The sequence below is a fragment of the Phodopus roborovskii genome, unplaced genomic scaffold, assembly GCF_943737965.1.
Source record: "Phodopus roborovskii unplaced genomic scaffold, PHOROB, whole genome shotgun sequence".
Lineage (NCBI taxonomy): Eukaryota > Metazoa > Chordata > Mammalia > Rodentia > Cricetidae > Phodopus > Phodopus roborovskii.
In genome coordinates this window covers 1038870-1066546 of record NW_026126588.1, presented here as the reverse complement: position 1 = coordinate 1066546, position 27677 = coordinate 1038870, and the positions used below count along the sequence as shown (strand labels likewise).

At 50.1% G+C, this 27677-nt stretch overlaps 2 protein-coding genes across 3 annotated transcripts; both read right to left on the bottom strand.

Moving 5' to 3' along the window:
• Positions 1-6777: 6777 nt before the first annotated feature.
• Positions 6778-16713, bottom strand: LOC127236690 (natural cytotoxicity triggering receptor 2). The gene is made up of 4 exons (XM_051204443.1): positions 12799-16713; positions 12221-12550; positions 11181-11280; positions 6778-8069 (listed from the first exon to the last, which is right to left on the bottom strand). The coding sequence occupies exons 1-4, from the start codon at positions 13160-13162 to the stop codon at positions 7961-7963; spliced, it is 903 nt and encodes a 300-aa protein (XP_051060400.1). The 5' UTR covers positions 13163-16713; the 3' UTR covers positions 6778-7960.
• A 48-nt stretch (positions 16714-16761) lies between these two features.
• On the bottom strand, positions 16762-26590 carry Treml2 (triggering receptor expressed on myeloid cells like 2). Of its 2 annotated transcripts, none has more exons than XM_051204441.1 (5): positions 26050-26590; positions 23767-24116; positions 19598-19970; positions 18713-18816; positions 16762-18026 (listed from the first exon to the last, which is right to left on the bottom strand). In XM_051204441.1, the coding sequence occupies exons 1-5, from the start codon at positions 26103-26105 to the stop codon at positions 17929-17931; spliced, it is 981 nt and encodes a 326-aa protein (XP_051060398.1). In that variant the 5' UTR covers positions 26106-26590; the 3' UTR covers positions 16762-17928. The 2 variants fall into 2 exon arrangements, with proteins under 2 accessions (XP_051060398.1, XP_051060399.1); XM_051204442.1 differs by having other exon boundaries at positions 23767-24087; positions 26050-26589.
• Between the last annotated feature and the right edge of the window lie 1087 nt (positions 26591-27677).

Genomic DNA, 27677 nt, shown 5'->3' with positions numbered 1-27677 from the left:
GATGGTAAGGCTGTGTGTAATTCCCAGTTAAGCCACCTGGAGGCGCTGCCAATCTATCTCTTAGGGTTGGGTACCTGAGTTGGTAATTGGACCTTGTGGGAAACACTTGCCTCTAACTTCACTGCAGTGTCCCCCTCCGTGCAACAGAGGTGACAGAGAAAGGGCAAAGGTTTGGAGAAAAGGCGGTCACAGCAAGGGTATCAGGTGAGCTGCCAAGGGAGTCCCGGTGGCAAAGAGGGACTAGGTTTTCAGAGCAGGAGGCCACGTGGAGTACATGAATCTAGAATTAATGCCACTCATTCCTGGATTGGTTAGGGATATATTTTTTTAAGGTTTACTTTTACCATTTGTCTGTCTGTCCGTCCGTCTGGATGTGTGGCTGTGTGGGGAGATACGCATGTGACTGTAGGTGTCCATGGAGGCCAGAAGAGGGCGTCATATCACCAGAGCTAGGGTCACAGGTGGTAGTGAGCCATATCCATCTGTCTAAAAAAAAGCTATACCTTTCGACCAGCTCCTGGGATGCCTGTCTGCAGTACTGATGTGTATATACTCAGGAATTCCTATGTAATAAATACAATATTTAGGCTATTAAACAACGTTTTAAACGGCCATGGAGGTAGAGGGGGAGAAAATTTGGTCAAAAAGTGAACAGGAGCTCTGTGGCTGGGAGGATGTGTGGGTGTGGCAGCCACAGGGGAGGGTGGCCTTCCTGTGTCTGAAGAAGTGAGAGGCTTCTCTGAAAGACGGCGAGGGTGAAAGCAGGGACTTGAGTGACACAGGAAGTGATGCACACACTTAGCCTAGGACATGAGGTTAGGACAGGACCTGTGGGTACCCTGGAGGGAACCTGGAAAAGGGTTGTTGGGGGGGGTCACTGGGGCCGCAGACAAGCCAACAGACAGGCTGGCTTCTGCAGTAGAAAGAGCAGACACGAAGCACCCTGACATCAGTCTGGGCCAGCTTGCCAGCTTCAGTGGTGTCTTACGGGTTCAAACACCCTGTGAATGTCGTTCTAGGACCCTCAAGTCGTCCAGTTTGAGGACCCCAGGGCAAGCATGTATTGTGGTTTTAAGTGACACATTCCCTTTCCAGGATGTTTGCACACTTGGTCTCTGGCTGGTGGCACTGTTTGGGTGTGGTTTCCCAAGCCAGATGAGGGACGGTATAGTGTCGCTCACATCCTGGACATCTCTCAGAGAGCACAGCAGGAGTGGGCCTGGGCCTAACGCAGCTCCAAAGAGACACTTGATAAAGTCAGTCAGGCTTTGGTGTCCTCCCCCACCAAGAGAGCTGGCTTCTCGGAAGTCACGTGACTGGCTTGGAGAGTCCTGCCTCCTTTGCAGCCCTTCCTCCCTGGTCCTCATCTCTCCCCTCCCCATCCAGCTGTGTAAGTTAGCCCGGCCATTTCAGTAAACGACCTGTCCTCAGAAACAGTCTCCTGGGTCTCCTGCACTCACACCACGGCTGAGACCCCGCTCGGAGACCCTGCTCCCCAGCTTCCCCGCATCCCGGGACTGCTGGGGACAAGGGACAGTTGGTGGGGGCGGGAGGGGACCTACTTTTGGGAACATTGTGGACCCTTGGTGGGTTGGAGTTTCTTCGGACAAATTGGGTTACTGGAGTCAGGCTTGGAGGTTTGGTAGTTGGGTCACACTTTGTGTCCCTTCTCTGCCAGCCAGCCCCCTGTGCCTGCCGACATCTTCCCTGCTAAGGTGATTGGACTCTTCTGGAACTATCAGCTAAATAAAACCTTTCTTTCTTTAATTGCTCCTGTCAGCATCTTTTACCATAGCAACAGGAAAGCAAAGCAACCCAAAGCAGGATGCCAGAGCCAATCATTTTGAGCCAGTTCACACAGGCCAGTACATTGAGACACAAGGGGCCGCCTGTGAGCGCCCATCTTGCAAAGTCATCGTGAGGATTTGTGAGAGACTGTATGTGAAAGATTGGGGCTCAATAAAAGTGAGATATGAAATGTGAACCCATAGTGCAGGCATAGATGAATTGGTACACTACTTGTCTGGCACGCACAAAGCCCCGGGTTTTGTGAACTGGCATGGGGGCCACAGCTGTAATCGCGGAGCACTCAGGAGGTGGTAGGAGGACCAGAAGGCCCAAACCATCCTCACTTATATGAGAATTCTAGTTTTTTTTTTTTTTTTTTTTTTTTTTTTTTTTTTAGAATGTATATCCCTTTTCTCTGTGTACATCAACTAGCAGGTTCACAGCCATCTTGGGCCACATAGTGAGATCCTGTCTCAAAAAAAATCAAAAAACCAAATCAAGCCAAACTAAACCAACCAACCAACCAACCAAAACCAACAACAGCAACAACCCCAAATCCAGGTACTGGGGCCCGAAGAGATGGTTCAATAGCTAAGAGAGTACTGCTCTTGCAGAGGACCCAGGTTCAGCTCCAAAACATATGTCTGTAACCCCAGCTCCAGGGATCCAATGCCCTCCTCTGGATTCCTTGGACTCCTGCATACCCACAGGTGTATGTATATTCCTCTGCCTTCTAGATGCACATAACTGAAAATAAAATAAATTTAAAAAGAAAACAAGGGCTGGGCTCCCCCTCAATGGCCTATTGCACACAACCCCTGAACCGGTTTGATACCCAGCAACATGAAGGGGAAAAGGGGTTAATTTTGTCAGGTCAGAGAGTTGGTTCAGGGTTTAGGAGGACTTGTTGCCCTTGTCAGAGGTCCTGAGTTCAGTTCCCAGCATCCACATGGTAACTTGTAACTATCTGTAACTCTTGTTCCAGGGGACCCTCTCTTGTAATGAGTCTTTTTCTGTCCCACCAGCCAGCTCCCAAATAATGACATGGAGACTTCTTATTAATTATGAAAACGTGGCCCTTAGCTTACGCTTATCTCAACTAGCTCTTGTAACTTCAATTAACTCGTTTGTATTAATCTACGTTCTATCACGTGGCATTACTTCTCTTCTGTCTTTCACCTCCTGTTTCTTCTCTGTGTCTTCTATCATCCCCTGTGGGCTCAGTCCTCCTCTGTTGTGGAATATTAGTTGAGATGTGTTGCATTCTTTGATGATGTGGAACATTTGCTTAATGATGCAAAGATGTGTTGCATTCTTTTATGTTGCGTTTAACTCTGTGAAGCTGTGTTTCTTTGCCTGCCTAAAACACCTGACTGGTCTACCAAAGATCTGAACAGCCAATAGTAAGGCAGGAAAGGGATAGGCAGGCAGAGAGAATAAATAGAAGGAGAAAAAGAAAAGGAGGAGAGGAGGAATCAAGGGGCCAATCACCCAGCAAGACAGCCAGACATGGAATAAGAGGGAAAGAAAGGATGTACAGAAGTAGAAAAAGGTAAAAGCCCAGAGGCAAAATATAGACAGCATAATTTAAGAAAAGCTGACTAGAAATAAGCCAAGCTAAGATCTGGCATTCATAAGTAAGAATAAACTTCTGTGTGATTATTTGGGAGCTGGGTGTTGTCCCCCAAAGAGCAACAGAGGAAAAAAAAAAAACAACCATCAAAAAGAACCACATTCCTCCTCTTCCTTTCTCTCTTGCCTAGAAGTTCTGTTTTTCCTCCTGCCTAGCTATTGGCCATTCAGCTTTTTATTACGGCAATCAAAGCAATGCATCTTCACAGTGTACACATGTCCCATAACACTCTCTGGCACCATCTTCAAGGCATGCACATGGTGTACATGTGTATTGTGGATAAATAAGAATCTGGGAAATGACAGGCCGATGGATGTTTATTCGGGGAGAAATCACTTATACCAGAAACAGATGACCATTGCAGGTTCCCGTCCCAAGGATGCCTCCGGATGCTCTTTGTCTCCAGCCAGGAAGCAAGAGAGAGCTGGGGTCCAGGACCCAGACCCAGTCCCCCCAGGTCACACCTGCACCTGTCTCCCCGCCCCAATGGGTGTGGTCAGTACAACAGGTGTGGGTGGGGTGGATATCTCACTACACACATGTACACTTTTACACACAATAAAGTAAATAAAGCCACACGAATTTTAAGGAGAGGAGACGAGCGCATGAGAGCACGCAAATCAAAAAGCTAATTACATTTGCTTGACCCCTGTGCTGGTTGATTTTTATCACCTTGACATCCTTATCTGGGAGTAGGGAATCTCAACTGAGGAGTTATCTCCTGTAGACTGGCCTGAGGGCAAGTCTGTGGTCCATTTCCTTGATTAACAATTGATGTGGGATGGCCCACTGTGGGTGGTCACTGGGCTACTAGATAGCTATAACCCTAGCTCTAGAACTTTCTAATTATTAGGGCCGACAACCATACAGGTAGAAATGATAGCTCACACTTTACACAAATTAAAAGTTGGACATTATAAAAATATGATGCATGCATTTTAAAAACATAATTATGACTAAATGTTTCTTTCCTATTTGGAAGATTAAAGGTAATTAGACTTCATGTAAAAACAAGTCTTTTAAGCAATATAATAAAATGAGCATATCAGTAGAAATAGGTGAGATGGCTAGAAGGCAATTTCTCCCAGAAGAAATACATCTTAGCAATGTTAATAAGATATATTCAAGATGAAAATTATTAAAATAAATGCAAAATCATTCTCCTCAAGATGAAAACGGAATAATGATAACGGAGGTTTTAGGTGAAAGATAATTGCATGTGCTACTGGGTAAAAATAATTGATTCCATCCTTCCAGAAAGATAGTGTGGCAAGCTGAATAAGAGCCCGTTTTGAAGAGGTGGGGAAGGTTGTTAGAGAATATTACTTTAACTATGTAAAGGTGTGTTGCATTTGTTTATGCTGGATTTGTTTAACTATGTAAAGATGTGTTATATTTGTTTTAGCTTGTCTGCCTAAAGCACCTGATTGGTCTAACAAAAAGCTGAACTAACTAGGCAGTAGAGGTGGGGCTGGTAGGCAGAGAGAATAAATAGCAGAAAGAATCTAGACTGGGGAGAGAGAAGAGAGGAGAGAATGAAGGAGAAAGAGAGGAGGAAAGAGGGAGAAAGAGAGAGAGATGCCTGAGGCCAGCCAGCCAGCCAGCTAGACACAGAGTAGGACATACAGAATGAAAGGTAAAAAGCCTGGAGGCGAAACATAAATGAAGAGAAACAGTTGAATGAATTTATAAAAGCTAACAAGAAATAAGCCTAAGAAAAGGCCAAGCATTCATAACTAATAACAAGTCTCTGTGTCATGACTGGGAAAGCCTGCTACAGAAGGTAGTCTGCCTAGCATGCATAGGCCTCAGTTTCCCTACAGCATTCTTTAAACCCTCATAATCCCAGCACTCAGCAGATCACAAGTTCAAGGTCAGGCTAGCAAGGTGGATCATCAGGTAAAGGTCCTTGCCATCAGGGCTGATGACCATAGTTCAATCGCCAGGACCCACGTGGGGGAGAGAAGTGACTCCTGAGAGTTGTCCTCTGAGCTTCATGCACATGCTATGACACACTCACACATAGACACACTAAAGAGATAGGCAAACAGAAAAATTCAAGGCCACCTCCTCCCTCCTCCGTGATATAGGAGTTTGAGGCCAGGCCTGAATACAGAAGACTCTGCCCCAAAACGAGAAAAACAAAGCAGGTCCAGTGAGATGGCTCAGCGGGTAAAGGCCGCTCTTACCAAGCGCGATGACTTGAGTTCAATCCCAGACACTCACATAGTGTAGAGAAGAGAAGTGGCCCCCATCCGTGCTAGAATGTTGACTGGCTCAATCCGGTTCAGGCTTTGTGCTGTAAACCTCAGTGGCTGAGTTCATGAAGGCAACGGTCAAGTCATACCCAGAAGGCACTGCTGTGTTGCTGACTTCTGGCTCTTACAATCTTTCACGCTTTCAAGATGTTTCCTGAGCCTTGGGGAGGGAGTGTAATGTAGGTAGCTGAGGGCTCCAGACACTTTTGTTTATCTCTGCGAAGTTTCTCTGATGAGGGTTGAGACCTACTCTGTCCCATGGGTACAGGATGTACATTCAAAGGCAGTGTAACACCATGGCCACTTAACAAAGTAACAGTAGTAAATTCACCCCTAGAACTTATGAGCTCCCACCACAGATTTTTGGCCAGAGTTACAGTACCGGGCGTGGATTTCCTTAGGTGGAGTGGCCTTAAATCCAATAAGAAAGAGGTTGTTTTCTCATAACATTCATGCATTATTGCACCAATGGGCCCATCTTACCAGTTGTTATAGCAGCTTGTATCAACTAATACCGTTGATGAATGCACCCGCCCCTCACCCAGCACCTGATAGTACTTTCCAGGACTATGGCAGCTACCAGCAGGGAGGATGTTTCCAGGAAAGTCCTAGCTTGATTTCTCCAAGTCATGTGACCAAAGTATATGCTATCTTCAGCAACAGGGTCTTACCATCAAGTTCTGGTGGGCACTCAAGAGTAATGATAATAGCTTGTGTTATTTTTGAGGTCTTCTCATTGTTCTGGGGCCCTCCTTAACCCACCCCTAGCTCTGAGAGTTTTATTTTGCATCTTTCGGCTTCTGGGAGGAGTATTAGGCGGATGTAGGGTAACTTCATTTTAACTCTCTCTCTCTCCTTTTGGTTTTTTGAGACAGGGTTATTTTGTGTAGCCTTGGCTGTCCTGGAACTAACTCTGTAGACCAGGCTGGCCTCAAACTCACAGAGCTCAGCCTGCCTCTGCCTCCCAAGTGCTGGGGTTAAAGGCGTGCACCACCACCACCTAAACTCTTTTATGTTTGTGTTAGTAGTAGTTTTTCCCTGCCAGTCTGGTCCCACCTCCATGCCAGCCCAAAATAACACACAGAGACTGTATTTGATATAAAGCTGTAGGCCAGTTACTAGTTTCTTATCGGCTAGCTCTGTCTTAAATATTAACCCATTTCTATCAATCTAAGTTACCGGAGAGAGGGGCTGGCGTACTCTCTGTCAGTCTACCATCTTGGATCTCCCTACTACTACCTCCTCTCTCCTCCTTGTCTCCTAGTCCCGCCTATCTTGCTTTCCTATTGGCCAACAGTGCTTTATTCATTAACCAATAAGAGAAACATATTTACAGAATGACATCTCCCATCATGCATGTGTATACTTTTATAAAACAGTAATTTCAATATGGCTTTTACAAATACCCTTAGTGTTTGCTCTGCTTATCCGACCCCGTCCTCTTTGCCCCTCTCATTCCCTTCTTTATTTAGCCTCCCTCAGTACTTCCTGTCCCCTTCATAACCTGTGTTCTGCAATTTCCTCTCCCAGAGCATCTCCCCTCCTTTCAGGCTGCTTTCCAACTTCCTGGCTGATACAGATATTTCAGTTTAAACATACAGTTTGAAAGATTTGACAGTAGAATCCACATATGAGAGAGAACATTCAGGGTTTGTCTCTCTGGGCCTGGGTTACCTCGCCTGGTGTTATTTTTTTCCAGTTCTACCAATCTACCTGAAAATTTACTAGTTCATTCTTTTCTCTGCAATTAAATGAAATTTCATCGTATGTAGGCACTGCATTTTTATTACCCACCCATCAGTTCGGAGGACCACAGATGAAGACAAATCTGAGTGCCGGATTCCCAGAGAGGAAGGCCCCGGAGGCTGGGAGAGCAGGCTGCTTCATGAGCAAGGGCCCGGCCCAGGTGGCTAGAATTGCACCGCCCAAGGGAAGGACAGGGGCAGGGTGAGCAGTGATGACCCCTAAATCTCCCGACTTCCATGGAAGGTGTCACTAGGAGCACTGGGTTCCGTCTTTATTGCAGGCCAACTGGTCTACTCAGGCGCGATGGCCAGAGGCCTGGGCAGTTTGCCCTCTTCTGAGGTGCACAGCACACAGCAAGGATGAGGGTGGACTGAGGGGGTGAGCAGGGCCAGCAGGACATCCTGAGCCTTAGATACCACCCACGATTACAGGCCCAGTTCACGTCACAGTCCCTCCTTAGCCCCCACCCCCAGCTCCTCCCGTGAGACAGACATGGCTGAAAGTCAGAGGTCACTGTGCATGGCATCATGGTCTGTCATCCAAATGACACACACTTCTGTGTGACAGCGAACAAGACCGTGAAGACCAGGGTCTTACTGAAGAGTCCACAGACCACAGGGACAACAATGCTGGACGTGGAGACCCTGTGGAGACAGGAGATTGAAGGACGATTGATGACCACCCATGGTGCAGTCTAGGGAATTCTTCCCCATGCACTCTTGTCAACTTAGGGCCTCCCTGCAGCTTTCCCATGGCCTGTGGGGAAGTTTAGACGCTGTTTATATGGCTGCTTCCTAAAATAACCAGTTAGAAATATGTCTGGTGGAGAGTCGTGAGTTCAGGGCCAGGAGATGAGTAAAGCAGGACGGTTCATCCAGGCATCTTGGCCTTCTCTGTGGAATCATAGAGGCCCATATCTAGGGAGCCCCGTCCCTGTTGTTAGCATTCTGACCTGCTTCTGGGGACACTTGTCCAACCTTTAGCCTCAGTTTCCCCATCCAGAGACCAAGAAGAACCCATCCTTACTGAAAATCCCATTGCAGAAGTGTCATGATTTTAGCAAAGTGATTCTCAACTTCTAGGTAGACAGCAGTAAACATAAGAAAGAGACCTCCACAGGAGAGAGAGAGTATTGCCTGACCTGGGCAGAGGGAAGAGATGAGGACACGGTGCTCTACATGATAAGACACAGGGACAGAAGGAGTAGGTGGCAATGAATCACACAGAGATCACACAGAGTGCACAGAGCCTTCTAAAGTTTCTGCTACTTTCCAATAGTGCCACTCAGGTGACCAAGCTTTAAACACTCGGGCCTTTGCAAACCCTGTCATATCCAAAGTGTGGCAGCAGGCAATGTTTAGAACCACAAACTTGCCATGTATGCCTCTCTTTACCATTACCACTGAATGTTGGTGTGTCTTGGAATGTGCCTTCATTTAAATGCTAAATTACAGAGGAAGAAATCGTTTCCTTCCTTCCAACTTACCTAAGGTGCTTCCTCATAGTCTTGCCTGATCTTTATTCATGCTTATCCAAACCTAAGCATGGCACTAATTCTAATTATTCACATGGCATCATCTTCCCTGCTAAGATTGTCCTTCAACATCAGTACCTAGTCTCTGCAATTATAATTTCAACAGATGCATAATTTCCCAGAAAAGCACACTCACTTGTCCATTATTAGTCACTGATATTGTTTTTGGTTTTTTAAAAGTTGCATCTTTCTTCTTGTGTACATAATGTTATCTGTGTGCATGTTTGTGCACGTGATTGCAATGGCCATAGAGGCCAGCCAGAAGAGGGCACTGGGTTTCTTGCAGCTGGAATTATAAGCGATTGTGAGTTCAGAAATGAACTTGGGTCTCTGCAAGGGCACCGAGTTCTCTCAACTGCTGAGCCATCTCTCCAGTTGATTTTTGTTTGTTTGGCTTTTTTTTTTTTTGGGACAGAGTTTCTTCATGTAACCCTGGTTGTCCCGAAACTTGTTCTGTGAACAGGCTGGCCTCGAATTCATAGATCTCCCTACCTCTTCCTCCCAAGTGCTTAGTAAAAGTGTGCACCACCATTGCCTGGTTGTCCTTTTGTTTTTATAATCATTGATCTATACACAATTTCCATGAGCATGTATGTCACTCTGCATATGATCACATGTGCAAAGCATCTTCTGAATATGGAAATTCATATGTACCAATAAGGCAGTGGGACTGCAGGTTGGCCAACATGTATTTAACATTTTAAAATCTTCCTGCTGGGACTGAGCGTGCAGCTCAGAGCATGGGTTAAGGATGCATGAGGACTTGGGCTCCATCTTCAGCACCAAGAGAACAATATTATTACTAAAATAGATGTGATGCAGAATGAACTTACAGCTGTGACGATGAGGTAGGCTGGGCCTAATGGTGAGATTTAGGTCTTTGAGGACATTGATCAATTCATCCAAGCATTTATTCATTCCATTATCTGTCCATTCACCCACCATCCCTTCATACACATGCCTACCATCTATCCACTCATCCTTCCTCAAAGGGATAATGGGACCCTCTTTCTTTTTGTCTGCATAGCCTGGCTATGGGGAAAGGCTTTGCCACATGCTGCTACCTCTGTGTACCTGCCATAGGTCCAAAAGCCACATATTGAAACCTGGAACTTCCAGCCAAACTGGACATCTCACAAGCTGATTATCCCAAGGGTCTGTCACAATGATGGAAGCTGGCTCGCACAAATGCCTGTTAAAAACCTGAAAATCTTACTCTCAAATCCTGAGACCAGTAGCTTGGAGGTAAAACACCTACATAGCAAGGGTGAGGCCCTATTTCCATTCTCGGCATTGCTAAAATCAATAGCAAACCTGCTGAGAATTTACACCAGAAATTTTCACCCCATCAGTGTATAGTTGGTTACTCACACCAGGGTTGAAATCAAAAAACAAAAAACAAATTAAGTAAGCAAAACAAAAGCAAGCCGGGTGGTGGTGGTGCGCACCTTTAGTCCTAGCACTCGGGAGGCAGAGGCAGGTGATCTCTATGAGTTCTAGACCGGCCTGGTCTACAAGAGCTAGCTTCAGGACAGCCTCCAAAGCTACAGAGAAACCCTGTCTTGAAAAACAAAACAAAACAAAAAAAGTAAAAGCAAAGGCAAAAATTTAGAGTCATTGCCAAAATTGCAAGAGTTGTGGGGCTAGCCAGGCCTGATGATGCACACATTTAATTCCAGCTCTTGGGAGGCAGAGGCAAAGGGAGAGACAGAGGCAGAGGCAGAGGCAGAGGCAGAGGCAGAGGCAGGTGGATGAATCTCTACCGAGTTTGCGGCCAGCCTGGTCTACATAGTGTTCCAGGCCAGCCAAGGCTACACAGTGAGATCTTGTCAAACATAACAAAACAAAACAAACCCTTGGACTTGATCACCTTCCAGCTCTGACCATCTGTCCAATGTCCCTCTGCTACAGAGCTTCCTGACTTCCCTGAAGTCATGCGGTCTGTCTGCTGTGAGAATCCAGGATGGGCTGGGGAGGACAAGAGCCTCATCCTCAGTCAGTTGGTACCTCTCACCTCTCTAGGCATTTCCACACAGACTGAGGTGATTTGAGTACAAAAAGTATTCAAAGAAGGTGCCCAGCAGCCTGAAAACATGTTGGTAACACCTATCATATTAGTGAATGTGACTTCAGGATCTTGAGAGGGGACAGCAACAGCTGACTTGGGTTGTGGATACACACATACACACACACACACACACAGACACACACACGTACATACCTGGCAGAGATGGCATTCAGGTCTTCTGTGGGATTAAAGGTAGGAACTTCAGTTACTGTCCAAGTTGAAGTCATGCCAGAGGCAGGAGTATTTGAATTATCTGCAAGAAGACACATAGAATGGATGATAGGTGGATGGGTAGGTGATAGATGCATGATTAGGTGAAGAGAAATGGAGCTGAAGAGGAAATGAATACGTCTATTTAAGAAGCAAGGTTCCACTTTACTAAAATCCAAACAAGCCAGCCTGAATCAGAGACAGAAAGAAATGAACGGGAAGGAGGAAAGGAGGGCGCTGGAAAGGCGTGAAGAAGACTTCCGGGCTGTCTGAGTTACGGAGATGCTCTTGTTTGCTGCTGTCCACCTCTCCGTCTGCCCTGGTGTCCTTCTTACACGGTTCTCTCGGCCTTTGTAAGTCACGTCACTCCACAAGGTACCTTGACTTTTTTGTGTATCTTTGACTCTGAAGCCAGAACCACGTGGCCAAAGCTACCAAGTTCTGCTATTTGCAGGGGCGTTATGTTTTCTTTCACTGCCAAAGCTTGGCTGCCCTGGAGCTCTCTCTGTAGATCGGGCTGGCCTCAAAGTCAGAGATCCCCCTGCCTCTGCCTCCCGAGCGCTGGGTGTGCACCATCTCTACCAGCCCCTTTTCGATTTTATTTCATTCCTTTCCTTTTTTAAAGTTATTTTTTTTATTTAAATTAAAAATAATCCTATTTTACATACCAATCCCAGCCCAGGACTGGATGACTGTGAGAGCTGGGGTGAGCAGTAAGGACCTTCAATAATCAGATTTCTGTTAGCAGCAGCATTAGGAATAACCAGTAAGAGTGGCCCAGAAGCCTGGAGTCTAGGGCTGACTCTGCCCTGAGAACCATCTGTTGGCCTTGGTGGTGGTGGGGCGGGGGGGGGGGGAGGGGAGGACTTTCTACCCTGTGCCACAGCTTCCAGCTACTAGAGGAAGCAGTTCCTAGAATCCTCTCCAACCCTGGAGCCTGTGACTCCAGACGGCTGAGAGCCACATAGAAGGGGGACGCTCACCTTTGGACACCACTAGGCTGAAGCTTCTGAGAACAGTGAACATTCTGCGGCTTTCGAGGGTCCCACAGTGATAGGAACCCGAGTCTGTTGTCCTCAACGCAGTCACGATGACAGTGAAGGAGTTAGAGTCAGGATTGTCCCAGATGAAGGATCGTCCTCCCTGAGCATCTCTGCCTGCAGGACTCGACACTAAGATGTTACAAGTATCTGCTGGTGTTTTCACACACCAGATTTTCTCCTTTAAGTGTTGGCTGGGATCATACCAGCATTTCACGGAAAGCCTCGTTCCCTCCACTCTTTGAAGAGATTCTGTGCCCTGTGCCCAGGAGCCTGAGGACAGACAGACCCTCCAGGTCAGAGAACCCCCAGCCTCCAAAGCAAGGCTAGGAGGTGGGTCCCCTTCTCAGGGAGTGACCCTCTTTCTGTCTATGCTGGGATGAGATTAGAGCCAGCCGCTGGCCTCAACACCCCATGTGCTCTGCCCTCCCAAGCCCAGTGCCCCATTGGTGCACACCTCCCAACCCTTCCCTACCTTCTCCCGGTTCCTTCCCTCCATCACCCTCGTCCCCCATCCTCACCTGAGGCCAGGAGCACCAGCAGGATGGGGGATAGCAGGCATGAGGCCTCCCAGGCCATAGGTCCTCTTCTGGAGCTGGGGAGAGGAGCAGGGAAGGGGGCAGGGATGCCGTGAGGAGGAGACCAGGGCAGGGCAGGACCCAGGCAGCCACCACAGCCAGTGTGGGACGAACTGCTCAGGGAGCAGAGACCGCCGTGGACAAGAGAGAAGGTGAGCAAGGCCTGCGTGGCCCCGTGGATCCTCCAGCCACAGGCTTTGTGTCTGGGCTCCTGAACTGAACCAGATAAAGGCTCACGGAGGAGCTGCAGTCTCCTGCCTCGTAAGACCGGGGTGAGGAAAGCTGAGAAATCCCAGGAGGAAACCATAGTGAAGTAAGAGTCTGCTCATTTCTCCTCAGCACCACCTGCATGTCCCCCACTTCCTCTTTAGCCTCAAGTTTCTGTTCTGCACCCAAGTCTGGCTCCCACTCACAGCAGGTGACAGAACCAGAGGCCCTCTGGAGACCTGGCTAGGGCTCTAAGGCCACCTTGCCCTCAGGGGTCAGAACCTTGCTGACTGGCTCACCCGGGGACCAGAAAGCTCCATGTGAACTAGCGGGGCTGAGAAGAAGGGATGGGCACTCCTGCTGAGGGGTGGGAGAGCACAAAGCTGGGTAGGAAGGAAGAGGGCTCAGGAGGAGGGAAGAGAGGAGGCAGCCCCAGGCCCCCTGTTACCCCATATACCCAGCTTCCCAACGTGCCACACTCACTGCTGAGCATCATTCGAAAGACCGTGCTCATCAAACGCATTCCAGTTAACTGTCACAGGACAGCAAGGTGGCTCAGCAGGAGAGGACACTTGCCACCAGGACTGACAGCCTGAGTTTGAGCTCCCAAAAGTTGTCCTGACTTGCACACACGTGAGAGATTTAAAGTAAATAAATACAACTGATATTGCATGAGCTACCAAAAGCAAAACAACCAACAACGATAATAATAGCAAACAAACAAAAAACCAAGAAACAAAACACAAAGACACCTGTAGCTCCAGGCTATAGAGAGATGAGCAGGAGGCAGGGCGGGCCATGAGTCTAATGCTAGCGCTTGGGAGGTGGGGGCGGGAGGGTGTGAGGTCAAGTTTGTCCCTGGCTGCTCAGCAAGTTCAGCCAGGACTACATGAGACCCCGTGTCAAATAAACACATAAACAAAAGGAATTTACAAACCGTAGGATGTAAATGGGGAAGCCCCTTTAAATGACGATGTCATGGAGCAGCCAGGGCACAGGGCTGACCCAGACCGACCAGGACTTGTGAACGACTCAGCCTAGGAAAGGGACAGAGTTGTGGACAGTACTACAGGCCTGAGGAAGCCCAGGCCACCTCGTGAGGAGGTCTGAGAGGCAGGGTGAGCCTTTGACCAAGGTGGCAGAACGGCGCTAAGCCTTTAGACACCAGTGTCAGTCAGTCTGTGGCAAGGAGGTGTCTAGGAGGGACTCGGGCCTTGGGAAGGTGACTTTCGCCAGCTGGCCGGCTAGCAAAGGCGACTTCTGCCTCCTCACCCCTCCCAGCATGGAGCAAGGAGTCCGAGGATGCGGCGGGCAGACCCGAGAGCACCCATTACTGTAAGCAGAGCAAGGCAGGCGTCTGCACCCACACTGTACACACAGCTCTGGAGAGCGCACAACGCGGCCACAGGGTCGCTTTACCTGCTCCTTCTGGACAAGACACCGAACCTCGTGCAGGGCTGTCCAGGCTGTGTGTGCTTAGCTCTGGAAGCTGCTGCCTCTCCAAGGCAGCTGCATCCCTGACCTGTCTGGCACCTCTCCTGTGCCCCTCCTAGAGTCCCCAGCCAACCTACTTTGGCTCTTGGTCCCCTGGAGCACCAGAAAGAAAGGTGAGCAGATGAAGGAGGAAGAGCCGGCCTGGAGTTTGGAGCAAAGAACCTCAGAAGCCATGCAGGCCCCAGGAGGTGAGGAGCAGCTATCTACAGCAACTCCTTGGTTGCCAGTGCCCCTACCGTGGAGGTCCCAAGTGGGCAGGCGCTAGAGTGAACAGCTGTAATGCATTCCCAGCTTACAGAGACCCCTGGCCTGATCACGTGAGTGGAAAATCACTCACTCTCTCCTGTCTATCCCCTCTCTTACTGAAGTCTCCCATGACCACTAGCTGTGGCTTGTCCCTGGCCTCCGCTGTCCACATAGCTCCCTCTGGGGCAGCCTTCCGAAGGTTCCAAAGTGCATTGGCCTGTGCTGTCTCTGCAACCACAACCCTAGAGCCTCCTGCAGACACCGCCATCCCCTGCCTCAGCCTCTGCTCTGGCTTCACATAGAAAACCCCTCCATGAAGCTCATCAAAGACCCTGAGCTCCAGGATGTCCCAGCTCTACTCCCTGAACAACTTCATGCCTGCACCATGGCATCTGAACATGCGTGAGGGTCGTGTGTGTAAACCACACATGCCTTTGCTTCCCTCAGTCACCATCAGACTGAGGCCAGAGCTGTCTGAAGTCCTTTTCCTGCTGACCTGCCCCTCTCAATCCTGAGTTGTGCTCAAGAATGACGTGCACACGGCTTTGCTGTAGGAGGTGGTACACAGCAGCCTCTGCCTTCTCCATCCTCCTGTCCAGCAGAGGGACAGTGAGCCTGATCACACTCAGACGAAGGACTGCACTGGGGATTTGAACTCAGACCTTGATTTCAGTGTCACTGCCTTACCATGCACCTTAAAATTCACCAGGAGGCTCGCTGACGGGTCCACCTTTAGTGGTCTGGTGAGATGTCCCCACAGTCTCGGGTATTTGGACACGTGGTACCCAGTTGGTAGTGCTGTTTGGGGCACTTTAGGAGGTGTGGCCTTACTAGAGGGAGTGTGTCACAGGGGGTCGGCTTTAAGAGCCTAAGGCTTTACCTTCCTCTGAGTTTGTGCTCTCTGCTTATGGACCAAAATGTGAGCTTGGAGCATCCTGTTCTAGCCTGCTGCATGCTGCCATGCTTCACTGTCCGTGGACTCAACCCTCTAGAACAGTCACCCCAAACGAACCCTTCCTTTCCTAAGGTGCCGTGGTCATGGTGTGACCTGGGCCAGCAGGCTTCAGTGCAGGGTCATGAGAGGAAGGACCTGGACGAGAAAAATGAAGAAGACAGGAAAGATAGGACCAGGAGCTGATAACTTCTGCCCTGCAAATTTATTAAGTAGCACAACATTTTGCATATGGTTTGCAGAGGGGAAATCGGAGAGTGTCAGCAGAAAGCTGTCAGACACTGTGACGCAGACAGCAGGAAGCTGATCAGACGATGCTGTACCAGATATTTCATGTGGTCACAGAGAGAGCACCTAGAGATCCTGGGACTGATGACCACAGCCCCTTGGTGGGGAAGAGTTGGGGTCCCAGGGTCAGAAGCCTCAGCTTCCCCAAGAATCCCACCCGAGGCTGTTCCTGACTGCCCAGCATGTTCCTGGGGTTATGCAAGGAACTACATTCCTCTCCATACCTCAGAGCCCCAGGGGAAGCCTAGGAGCAGCCATCCCCAACAATTAAAAAGTGACTAATACAGCCACCATCACAGAGCTGTAGTGTGAGCATAGAAAGGGAGGAGTCAGGGGAGGTCAAGAAAATTGACAGCATTAATTCCCAACTTGACACAGCCCAGATTCTCCTGAGAAGGACGCCTCCCATGAGGGATTACCCTGATCACATTGGCCTGTGGACATGCCTCTGGGGATTGTCTTGATTGTTAGCTGACACAGAGGGTCCGGTCCACTGTGAGAGACACCATTCCCTTGGCAAGCGCTCATGCGCTGTGTAAGAAAGCTAACAGCACAGACCTGTGAGCAGACAAGCCAGCAGACTGCGTTCTTCTGTGGTCTCTGCTCCAGTCCTTAGAGGAGTTCCTGCCTCAGCTTCCTTCAAAGGTGAACTGTGACCTGGAAGCTTAAGTCAAATAAGTCCTTCCCTGCCTAGGTTGCTTTTGGTCCAAAGGGCTTGGTTTTTGTTTTTGTTTTTTTTTTTTTTAATAAAGTTTTTTCATGGGGTATATTTGTGTGTATCTCATGTGCCTGAGGAGATCAGAAAAGGACACCAGATACGTGGATCCGGAGTTACGGAGAGCTCCATGGTCTAGTGTGTATCCATACTAGGGAGACAGTTCATCCCACAGTCCGTTACCCACAGCTGTCAGCCCTCACCTGTATCCCACGGCCATCCCTGCTCCACTCTGGACCAATGATCTAGATAGTAGAGTCTGAGGTGTGCATGGATGGAGGCAGAGTCAGTAGTGCACTGGACCCCAGGCTCTGTTGTTTCCATGCCTGCCTGGAGAAGTCGTCCTGTTGCTCAACCACAAGCATGACTCATAACAGGTCTTTTGCTGGTCACTGGAAGATTTCTCTCTCCCTTTCTCTCTGTCCTCCTCCTCTCTCTCTCTGTGTGTCTGTTTGTGTGTATCTGTGTGTCTGTGTGTGTGTCTGCCCATCTTTCCAGGCTAGAATCTGCTTTGTCAATTTCCCAAACTGAGTCCTCCATCCCCTGCTGTTTAAAGCAGGGTACCTCCACGTGGTCTTTTCCCATAAGTGGTCATGCTCGCCTCTGAGGCCAACCACAGTGTCTGGAGGAGGGACCCTCTCAATGGGGCTGCAGATTCCTCAAGGCATAGTCTGTGCCCTCAGTCTCCTCCATGAGCTCATCACTGTGGCATGGGAATAGAAACGGGATTGGGAAGTCCAAATTCAGCCTTTGCACCTGGGAAAGGCTGGCCCTGTAGCTGAAGGCTCTCATTGGCCTGAGAGGGGTTAACAGGCAGGAGACAAGAGAAATGTGTGGTTCCAAGACAGAAGGGACCTGCCGCCACCGTCAGGGTACATCAGAAGATAGTGACCTTGGTCAGCTCTGGGACCTCCTGCTACCAATTCCTCTGTGTTCCCGGGTCTTAGTCACTGTCCCTTCTCACCCAGAACAGAGATGCTGGCTGCCTCAAGGGCTCATGAGCGCTGGCTCTTGTCTCCAAACATCCGGAGAAGTTTTTCGGCAGCAGAGGGACGCTGAAGACACAGTGGCCCTGAGGAAAGCTAGGCACCTGTGCTGTCCTGCCCCTGGGCCACTTCCTGCTCCTCCGTCCTCTTCTGGACTCTGAGCCCACTGGAAACATCTTCCCAGATCACTGAGTTATCCTAGACCACGCAGGCTTCCACAGCGTCTCTGATCCTTCAGGAAGGTGTATCCAGGGTTTAGCGGAGTTGCTGCTCAAGTTGTAGCCTACAACAAACAGGGAGAGATGCTCTCAGTGTGCCAATGCCCCTGGGTGGCCTTTGACCCTTTCTGGCCTCTACATTGCTCCTTCATCCCCTTAAGGGACATGTGTGGCCACCCATGCCTGGCCACCCTCCTCCTCCCTGGATGTCACTGGTCATCTTGACTGGACACAGGCAGAGACTCAGGGTCCTCAGTGTCACACTCCTCAAAGTAGGGACTCACATCTTGACCCTGGGAGCCAGAGGGTGGGTGACTTGTGGTGATGTATTATTTATGATTTATTAGGGCTTGCCTGAGGGTTCAGAAAGCATAGCTAGAGAGGTCAGGCAGCGGTGGCACACACCCTTAATCCCAGGACTCAGGAGGCAGGCAGAGGGATCGCTCTGAGTTCAAGGCCACCCTGCCCTATACAAGAGTGAAGAGTACAGAGCTCATACCTTTGATCCCAGCACCTGGGTGGTGGAGATGGGAGAATGGGCTGGGCAGAGAGAGGAATATAAGGAGGAGGAGACAGGAACTCAGAGCCTTTTGCCTCCGAGGATTCATGGAGACAGGGTTGCCATTTCAGCTCGGTAGAGGGAAGATCTACTGGCTCGGCTGCTCTGCTTCTCTGACCTTCAGCTTGAAGCTTGAACCCCAATGTCTGTCTCTGGGTTTTTTATTATCTGTGTTACAATGACTCTACTTACTTCCCATATGCCTCTTCTTCCAAAACCCATAGACCAGCCCCACCACAGGAACCAGAAGGAGCGTCAGCACCACTGCCATTGCAGTGAGGTACATGCTCTGCGACCTGAGGGGGCAGGACAGGAGAAGGGTAAGCACCAGGTCCCCACAGACCCAACAGGCAGCCTCACAGCATTCCCTCCAGAGAGCTCCCCCCTCCCGGGACCAGATGTGGGAAGAGAACGGATACCAACAGGCGGAAGGGAGGATCTTCACTTAATACCTCTCCTCCGGTATGTCCCCAAGTCCTTTCATCAGTGAAGACGAGGGTACTACGAAATGGCCCCACGGGGCTCAAGACGCCAAGATTGCTGCCTCCACAGTGACTGAGGATTCCTCTTGCTCCCCTTTGTCTCCTGTCACTAAAGCCAGCACCATCCTTCGGGCTGGAGCCCTTTATGCTACCCCCTACCAGTGGCATATCACCGTCCCAGCTCCTTGGCCTTGAGTGGGCATCCGCCACAAGATATGGTGGGATGATATTCTTGTGTGCATAGTAGAGGCTGCTTCAAGCATGGTTTGCCAGCTGCCTTCCATCCTCTGTCCCACCGCCACCCTCTTCCCTGCTCTGGGTAAAGCTCTGGTCATCATCTCAGTATCTGGAGGAACACAATGCACCCACACTTCCCATTTCCAGCCCTTTGCCCCGCCCTTCCTTCACCTCTCCATCCTCGCTCTTGACCTTCATCGCCATTGCCTTCCATTAGAAACCTCCCCACTCCTCACTATTCACTGCTGAGTGACAGTGACCCAGACTGGGGAACAGGGAGTGTTGGAGGAAAGGGTGGCCCCCTGAGGTTTTGGGGGCTCTGAGAGCTGGGGCCACACCTGATAAAATATCACATAACCTGTTGGGGGTTAACTGGTGGTACATCCCTGTGGTAGACAAGCCACTGCTCAGGTGTCTGGACACAGTGGACGTGGTCACTGGATCAGCAGAGAAGGGTCTCGCATTGCTAGGAGACACGGTCGCTGGCTGGGGCTCTGTGCTGCTTGCGGGCTCTGTGATGGTGCTGCTGGAGTCGGTGAAACCGTAGCTTGTCACGGGGGTTGGCGTGGTGGTCCCTGAGGCCAAGGTGAGGAGTCCAGATGTGAACACAGTCACGTCAGGGGTGAAGGGGGCGTGAGGGCCTGACATGGGGACCTGGCCCGTTGTGACAAATCCACTCTCCAGGGTGTTGGTTAGATGCGTGCGAGGAAGGTTTCTCTCAGTTGTGAGGGCTGAGGGACCAGAGAGGAAGAAATACCTGATTAAGCCAAAGGCTTGAGTGCCAGGGACAGAATTCATAGCCCCTCAGCTGCACAGACACTGCCTCTCCACGGCTTGTCAGGCGTGTGCTCTTTCAGAGAGGAAGTAGACATGTGAGGGAGGGGGACACTAGAACAATCTCCAGCCTCCCTCCCCTTTCAGACCTGCTCTCAGAGCACAGCGCCATCTTCCTAGCTGCCCGGTCACTTTCCAGGCCCTTCTTAATCATGAGCATCAAAGAGATTGCCTTTTAAAATGACATTTATTTAGCTTGTAAGTGTGTGTATTTGTGTGTGTGTGTGTGTATACTTGTGTTTGTGTGCGTATTTGTGTGAGTGTATTTGTGTGTATGTATTTCTGTGTGTGTACATTTGTGTGTATGTATTTCTGTGTGTGTACATTTGTGTGTATGTATATTTGTGTGTATTTGTATATGTGTATTTGTGTGTGTGTGTAATTTGTATGTGTGTGTATTTGTGCGTGTGCACACATGTCACAGAACACATGTGGAGGTTAGGGGACAACTTGCAGAAGTCAGTTCCTGCATTCCATCATATGGGTTCTGGGATTTGAACCCGGTCCCATTGATGGCAAGCGCTGTTACCCATTGAGCCACCTCACTGCACCCTTTTGAGTTTAAGAGATGTTTTTATGATATTATGCTGTCTATGGGCAGCAGCTTTGTAACTGTCAGATGGGGACTAGGACTGGGAACAGAGAGAGGATCCAAGCGTCCCACATTCAAGAGGAAACTGCTCAGAGCTGTGGTCAGACACCCTCCTTGCTGTACACTAAGACATACAGGAGCAGATCCTGCCCCTGCCCAGACCATCACTCCAACCCTTTACCACCAGCAGCAGCGGCGTGGAGTCTGGACAGCACGAGGGAACTGCAACCAGAGGTTCAGTCTTGTGGGGAGCCACAGGTTTGTCTGCACCAGAGCAGGACACAGAAAGACCCCCAAGCCCTTTGCTAGGCACAGAAAGGCCACATTCCTGAGGCCAGCGGTCCCTGAGCAGGGAGGTCTGAGCCACTGTTCTGAGCAATGAAGCCTGAACATCAATGTAGGACTCAGCCAGTAGAGGGCCTCCCACACCTGCTAGCTGACTTCCACCATTAATGCCCTTGCCCCGTTCCTACTCAACCATCAGTGTGTCCTAGAGGGAGTGTCCAGGCTCGTGCCACTGAAGGAGGAGAAGCTCGTGGAGGTTAAACTTGGAGAGTTGCCAAGCTGGATTTTGATGTAGAATTTCACCACCAGTGGCATTGTGGGAGCCTTCCAGAGAGGTTATGACCGGTATTACAACAAATACATCAACGTGAGGAAAGGCAGCATCTCGGGGATTAACATGGTGCCGGCTGGCAGCCTACGTGGTTTTCAGCTACTGCGGTTCTAACAAGGAGCTCAAACATGAGCAGCGACACAAAGGGTCACTATGGATGGTACTGCACACCTGAGCATAACCCCTGTCCCATCCCCAAATGTGAATCTTCAAATCCTGACTAAGAACCAGAGTCCAATGAAAGGTGGCCGGCTGACTGGTTCATGTAAAAAAGAAAGAGGAAACCATCCCCAGCTCCAAAGATGAAGGAGCTGGCCAGGAGAGCAGCTGTTCCCCTTCCCGTGGCCCTGGGTTACAAGCCCTGGCTGCTGGGGCAGTGTACATGCTGCTGTTAGAGTTGTAATTGGGCTGAGGCTTAAGTACTTGTTTACGTTTTCATTTATTTATTTGGGAGTGGACACCACATTCCTGATACGAGTATGATGGTCAAAGGACAATTTGTGGCAGTCACCTCTCTCCTTCTACGACACGGTCTCGGGGATCAAACTCAGATCATTGGGTTTGGCATTAGTGTCTTTTCTCACAGAGCCAGATGGTCATTGGCAGAAGTCTTTTTCTTCTTGCCACTGAAAACATGGGCAAAGTTGAAACCACCCCAAGGTTTCCCATAAGAAGCAGAAAATGAAGATAAGGGGGAAGCTCTGTCAGCAGCGTTTGCCCTGCAAGCGTGAGGACCTGAGTTCAACTCCCGAAAGCCAAGCGTGGTGCACACGCTCACAATCAATGCTGGACAGGCAGAAACGGGAGAAATCCTGGGGTCACTGGCCTGACAGCCCAACCTACTCAGCAATTTCCAGGTTAGTGACAGCCACTGTCTCAAAGAAAATAAGAGAGCAGATGGCACCTGAGGCTTTCACCGACCTTCATGTGTAGATGACCGCGTGCGCGCGCGCACATACTCACACACACACACACACACACACACACACACACACACACACACACACGCACACACACACTGATAAGAGAAATGATGATCCATTTCATGATGGTATCCCTCCAAATGAAGACCCCAGAGCCAGTGTCACCTGCTTCTGAGGTTGACAAGAAACTAGAATGAGATTTGGCTCCACAGCTGGGAGGGAAAGCTCTCCCTGGTTCTCCTTGGAGTTCAGGGGAGCAGGGGAGGGCATGTGGTGGGCAATGGGAGGCAGGGGGTAATAGATGAACTCAACTCTGTGCTTGTTTAGATGTCCTGCACATTTTGGAGTGCGGGCAGATGTGCCCAACCCCACTTGCCCAAGCCACTGCTATTCCCAGTCAGGCATCCACCTTGGTCTCATCGGCCCCTCTCATACGCTCCCACTGTTCATACACAGTGATCGTTGCCTTACACAGAAGCCATGTGAAACATGGCTCAGTCGGTCAAGTGCTTGCCTTGAAAGCATGCAGACCTGGGCACACTAGTGTGTTTTTAATCTGGGCATCGCGGAGCCCACTTGGCATGCTCCAGGGCAGTGAGAAATCCTGCCTTAAATACATGTAGACAGCTCCTAAGGAATGACACCTGAGCTTGACCTCTGGCCTCCACATATACCCAGTACACCCTCACATACATCACACACACATACAAAGAGGGTATCAAAGAAAGTTACAACATGTTTCTCTTCCTGTTACTTTAAGAATTAGACCCATTTTTGTTTCGTGGAATTGAGGACCACTGACTCTACAAGCTGAAAGCCAAAAATAAAAGCCAAGCATTAGACTGGTACAGTGGCGCACACTTTTAATCCCAGCACTAGGGAGGCAGAGGCAGGGGGATCTCTGTGAGTTCAAGGTCAGCCTGGTCTACAGAGTGAGTTCCAGGCCAGCCAGGGCTATATAGGGAGACCCTGTCCCCAAATAAACAAACAAATAAATGCAACCAATTACTATAAAACTTACTGCTTTTTTTCCCTAATCCTCTCCCACATCCAGAGTGAACCAGCCACACCAATCCTTTTGCAGGCCTTGTTGCATCTCACCTCAGGGCCTTTGCTCATAAGGCTGTCCCTGCAGATGCCCTTCCAAGCATGAGCGAGCTCTCCTCACCCAGGACCCCCTGACACTGAGTAGCTAGTTCATCATTGCTTTCTAAGCACATACATCGTGCTACGCCATGATTTGTCTGGATGGTATGTTACCATCTGGCATCCCCACAGGACAGGACTGTGGCTGGTTTTGTTCATCATTCTATTCTCAAAGCCTGTAACAATGTGAGGCACACCCCGAGCTCGGTGAGTATATGACATGCAGATAACTGAACAAAACAAAGCATGTCCCCGGAGTTCCAATCTCTCCTGTGCACAGGGCAAAGCCAGAACCACACAGAGTTTCATAAACTCCTTTTCTCTTTGTCTGAAAAAAAGGCGACAGGAAGATGTCCCCAGTGAAGAACCATTCCTACACTACCCTGCCTACCCCAGATCTGGGCGGGTCTGCTCACCTGGATATACTTGTAGCTGGAAACCCACCAAAGGGTAGAGGTTCCCGGCCGTATTCCGCATACACCAGTATCTTCCGGAGTCCTGGACCCGAAGGGCCTCCATGGTGATGTGGACCACCTTGGCCTTGGCATCATCCTGCATCGAGTAGCTGGGACCCTTCACCCAGCTCCGCGTGAAGCTGAGCTCACACTTCTTCTTCCTGACCTTGCACCAAGCCTTGCCCTCTGCGCGGTTCCGGCGGTTCTTGTAGGAGCACTGCACAGACAGAGACTCCCCTTCACGCCGCCACACTTTGTTGTACACGTTCTCGTTGGAGGGACCTGGGGAGACAGGACTTGCTGAGCAAGGTCTGGAGAGGAAGAAGAAGACATCTTGAAACTGGCAGCTGGGGTAGGGGAGGGTGCAGCAGCCCTGGCTTTCGTGGAGCTCAGCGCGAGGTGGAGCAGAGCCCCGGCCTCATGTCTGACGGGAGAAGCCCAGGCCCAATAACAGCCCACTGCCAGTCTGATGGAGGAGACCCAGTCCAGTGAGGAAACGGCCTTAGCGGGAGAGCCCCTTTCGTCTGGACATTTTCTGGTCTTCAGGGATACCCAGTATCTCAGGACAGACCCACACCCTGCCTGAGACAGATGTGCAGACACAAACAGATCACTAGGCTCTGGAACCGGAGAGCACAAGCTACTGTGGTGATGAAAAGGTCCTGAATCTGGGAAAATGATGAAGAATTGTTTCCCCCATAATAGTTTCCCTTCTCCTTCTCTCTTCCCTCTCTGCTCTCCCCTCTTTGTTTTGCATGCAGTGTTGGGGATCACATCCAGTGCCTCAAGGGTGTTGGGCAGGCACTCTACCACTGAGCCACACCCCTGCCCTCTATTGAATACCTTTTAAATAGCACTCTCCATGGTGCTTAACTTTTAAATATTCTAGTTACATAAAACTCACAAATAAAACATGCCACACACACTTACGCCCTCGCTGGAGAGCCAGGCAGTGGCTCCTACATTATTTACTGTTCAGCCAGTGTTTCCATATTGCAACTTGAGTTTGTCATCTGTAAATGTATTGAGCAAGTCATGACTATCCCAGGGTGCATTGGGCCTGCAGAGCACACGCTAGACGTGCCTGGGAGAGCGTCTGGTCTCTATACCTTGGAGTGAGTGTGGCTCACACCTGTAATAGCATGAGGTAGACTGAGATAGGAAGATCTAGAGTTTAAGGCTAGTCTGGGACACCTAGTGAGTTCAGGCTAGCTTGGAAACAAAACCCTGTCTCCAAAGAGAGAAAGAAGGCTGGGGAGACAGTTTATAAAAACTGCTAAGCGTAAGAACCTGAGTTCAAATCCCAAGACTCATGCAAAACGCCAAGTACCATCACTGTGCACCTGTAACCCCAGTGATGGGCTGGGGGGGGGCGGGGCAAGAGGATGGACCGGTCTGTACATGTGTATGTATTCCACACACACATAGAAAGGAGGGAGAGAGAATGAATACGAATGAATATATTTATGTGGTTGAAGAAAATGCAGAGCGGGAGGGGGCAGGATGATTCAGGGGACAAAGGGAGGAACCGGAAGCTACAGTCACTGTGGCTGAAGCACTGAGGGTCTTCTTCCCTTGCAAAGTAAACAGAACAGAGCAGGCCTTTCCACTTCACCTGCCCGCAGAGCCTCGGAGCTGGGGCCACCTGGAGGAAGCCCCTGGGGGTCCTTGGTTTATCTGTCAAACAGTGAGGGGTGGGTTTGGCAGCCCTCACCATACCCAGAAAGGAACAGGAAGTGGTAAGTGGTTGCCTTGGCAGCCAGGAAGGCAAGAATGGGTGAGCCTCCTGCAGAGAGTAGCCATGAGTAGGGAAAAGCCTTTGAGGATTGGCTCCCTTCGGGTTACAGCAGAGGGACCAGATGTGGCATCAGGATTCTGAGAAAAATGCAATTCAAAGTGTGCCCACATGCTACAAAGACCCACACCACCACCGCCAGTGAGAACTTTTCTTGATAATCAAAAGCTAAACAGAGGTAATTTCTGTGAGGAAATTCTCCACACCAAGGAAGCTTAGCAGATAAAGACAAATAGAGCGGACACAGTTACACCCTCCAGTGAGGCCTGCTGGGGCTCTGCCTGGGGCTAGATATTAGCATGCATGGGACATGGCCACCGCTCTGTAGTAAAGACCCACCAAGCCAGCCCAGCCTCCTTCCCCACACAACGCTAAGACAGTGGGGCTTGAAAAGGCAATGGGGGACAGACATAAGGAAGTGGTCTTCTTCCCTCAGCCCCACTTCTCACCTGAGACACAGTCCTGTAGCCTCAGCAGCAACAGCAGCAGGAACACGAGAGACCATGGCTCCATCCACATGAGCAGTCAGTCACCCCGGGAATGGAGGACCCACACTGACCCCGGGCATGCCACCAGGGAGGGGTATCGGGCTCTAAAAACTACAGCTGCCTGTTTGGGGAAGTGAGGGTATGTGGCACGGCGGCACAGATCACAGGAGCGGGGAGAGCAAGTGAGGGCGGGCCCTGGCTGTTTCCGCCCTCTTCCTCAGAACTGCAGGCAGGTGTGGCTGATCTACCCAGTCTGGGGCCCCTGGGCCTGGAGAAGCCCAGCAACCACAACCTCTGTGATTCTGTACGGAAAACCAGATCCATCTGGGGCATCTCCTCATCCAAGGAGGCAGGTCCACCCAGGGACCTGGAGGGGAGGCTTCTGGGACATTCGGTACAGTACAGACTTTATGGGATCTTCTGGGTGCAGAGGTTCAAGGGCTGTCTGGCAGGACTTGACAACTCCTTCAAAGCAAGGCCTTATGTCTGGTGAAATGCACTCCTTCGGTCGCCTTGGCTTCGACTCCTGGCTGCTTACATCAGTAGCTCCTGCTCATTGTTGCAAATAACCTCTTACAGACTCACGTGAGGTCACATGAGGTGTTTTTTTTTTTGTCATGGGGAAAATATGCAAATTTAGAAACTCCCACTCCCCCCTCCACACACACACACACACACACACACACACACACACACACACACACACACACACACGGCCTCTCCCTTTTCCTAGTCACATTTCTCTGCCTCTGCCCGTTTGCCTTCCTCCTGGGGTCTCTAACTCACCGCCAGCTCTCTTGAGCCATCCACTCCTTCCTGGCTCCCAGGCTTTTTGAAATGCAGTAACCCTTCCCCTCCCCCATCCCCTCTCAGATCACCCTGCCCTCAGAGCCCCTCCCTCCCCTTGTTCTGCCGGCTTAGACACCACCAGAGCAGCCCTATCCCCTCACTTCCTTTCCTCAGCCATATCTCTCTCCCACAGCCACCGGGCTCTAGATGAAATGACCCAGCATTTGGCCCAAGACTCCACCCTTCCCTCAGTCCCCAAAGAACCACAGGTTCTGCTGACGTCCAATAGCTATGCAACCCCATGATTATATATGTTCTCTCTACTGGTTTAGGCCACTCAACAAAATGTTCTCCAATTTTGCACAGCCAGGGCCTTAACACGAGCTTGGACTCCCAAATGCCAGACCAAAAGAATTTTATTTAGCTTTGCCAACTTCGAACTTCTCACATCTTTTCACTCGTTCACTCATTCACTCATTCATTCATTTATTCCTTAGTTCTTACAAACTCCTTGCTATGCATGCATGGCCCTGGACACTATAGGCAGAAAAAGTGAGGACCGCACTTGTCCTGTAAGGGGTCTGCTGTGGCCTTCAAAGGGGACACTGAGGCATGTCATGTTTGGGGGAAAGAATTGTGTCCAGTGCTGTGAACGAAGCCCTGGGAAGAGCTGAACCTCCCACAAGGCTGGCTGCCTGACTCACCGTGGCTCTGCTTCCCAACTGTGTCCCCTCATACCAACTTGACACCCCCACTAAGGCGACTCTACCCTTAAACTGCACTCCCAACCCCACCAAAGT

Coding starts and splice junctions, on each gene's coding strand:
- LOC127236690 (XM_051204443.1), bottom strand. CDS start 13,162: ATGGTTTCCTCCTGGGATTTCTCAGCTTTCCTCACCCCGGTCTTACGA. Junction 12,551..12,798: donor GCTGGTGCTCCTGGCCTCAG/GTGAGGATGGGG, acceptor GTCTGTCCTCAG/GCTCCTGGGCACAGGGCACA. Junction 11,281..12,220: donor CAGCCTAGTGGTGTCCAAAG/GTGAGCGTCCCC, acceptor GTCTTCTTGCAG/ATAATTCAAATACTCCTGCC.
- Treml2 (XM_051204441.1), bottom strand. CDS start 26,105: ATGGTCTCTCGTGTTCCTGCTGCTGTTGCTGCTGAGGCTACAGGACTG. Junction 19,971..23,766: donor CCAGCTACAAGTATATCCAG/GTGAGCAGACCC, acceptor CTGGTCCCTCAG/CCCTCACAACTGAGAGAAAC. Junction 18,027..18,712: donor GAAGAAGAGGCATATGGGAA/GTAAGTAGAGTC, acceptor TGTTTGTTGTAG/GCTACAACTTGAGCAGCAAC.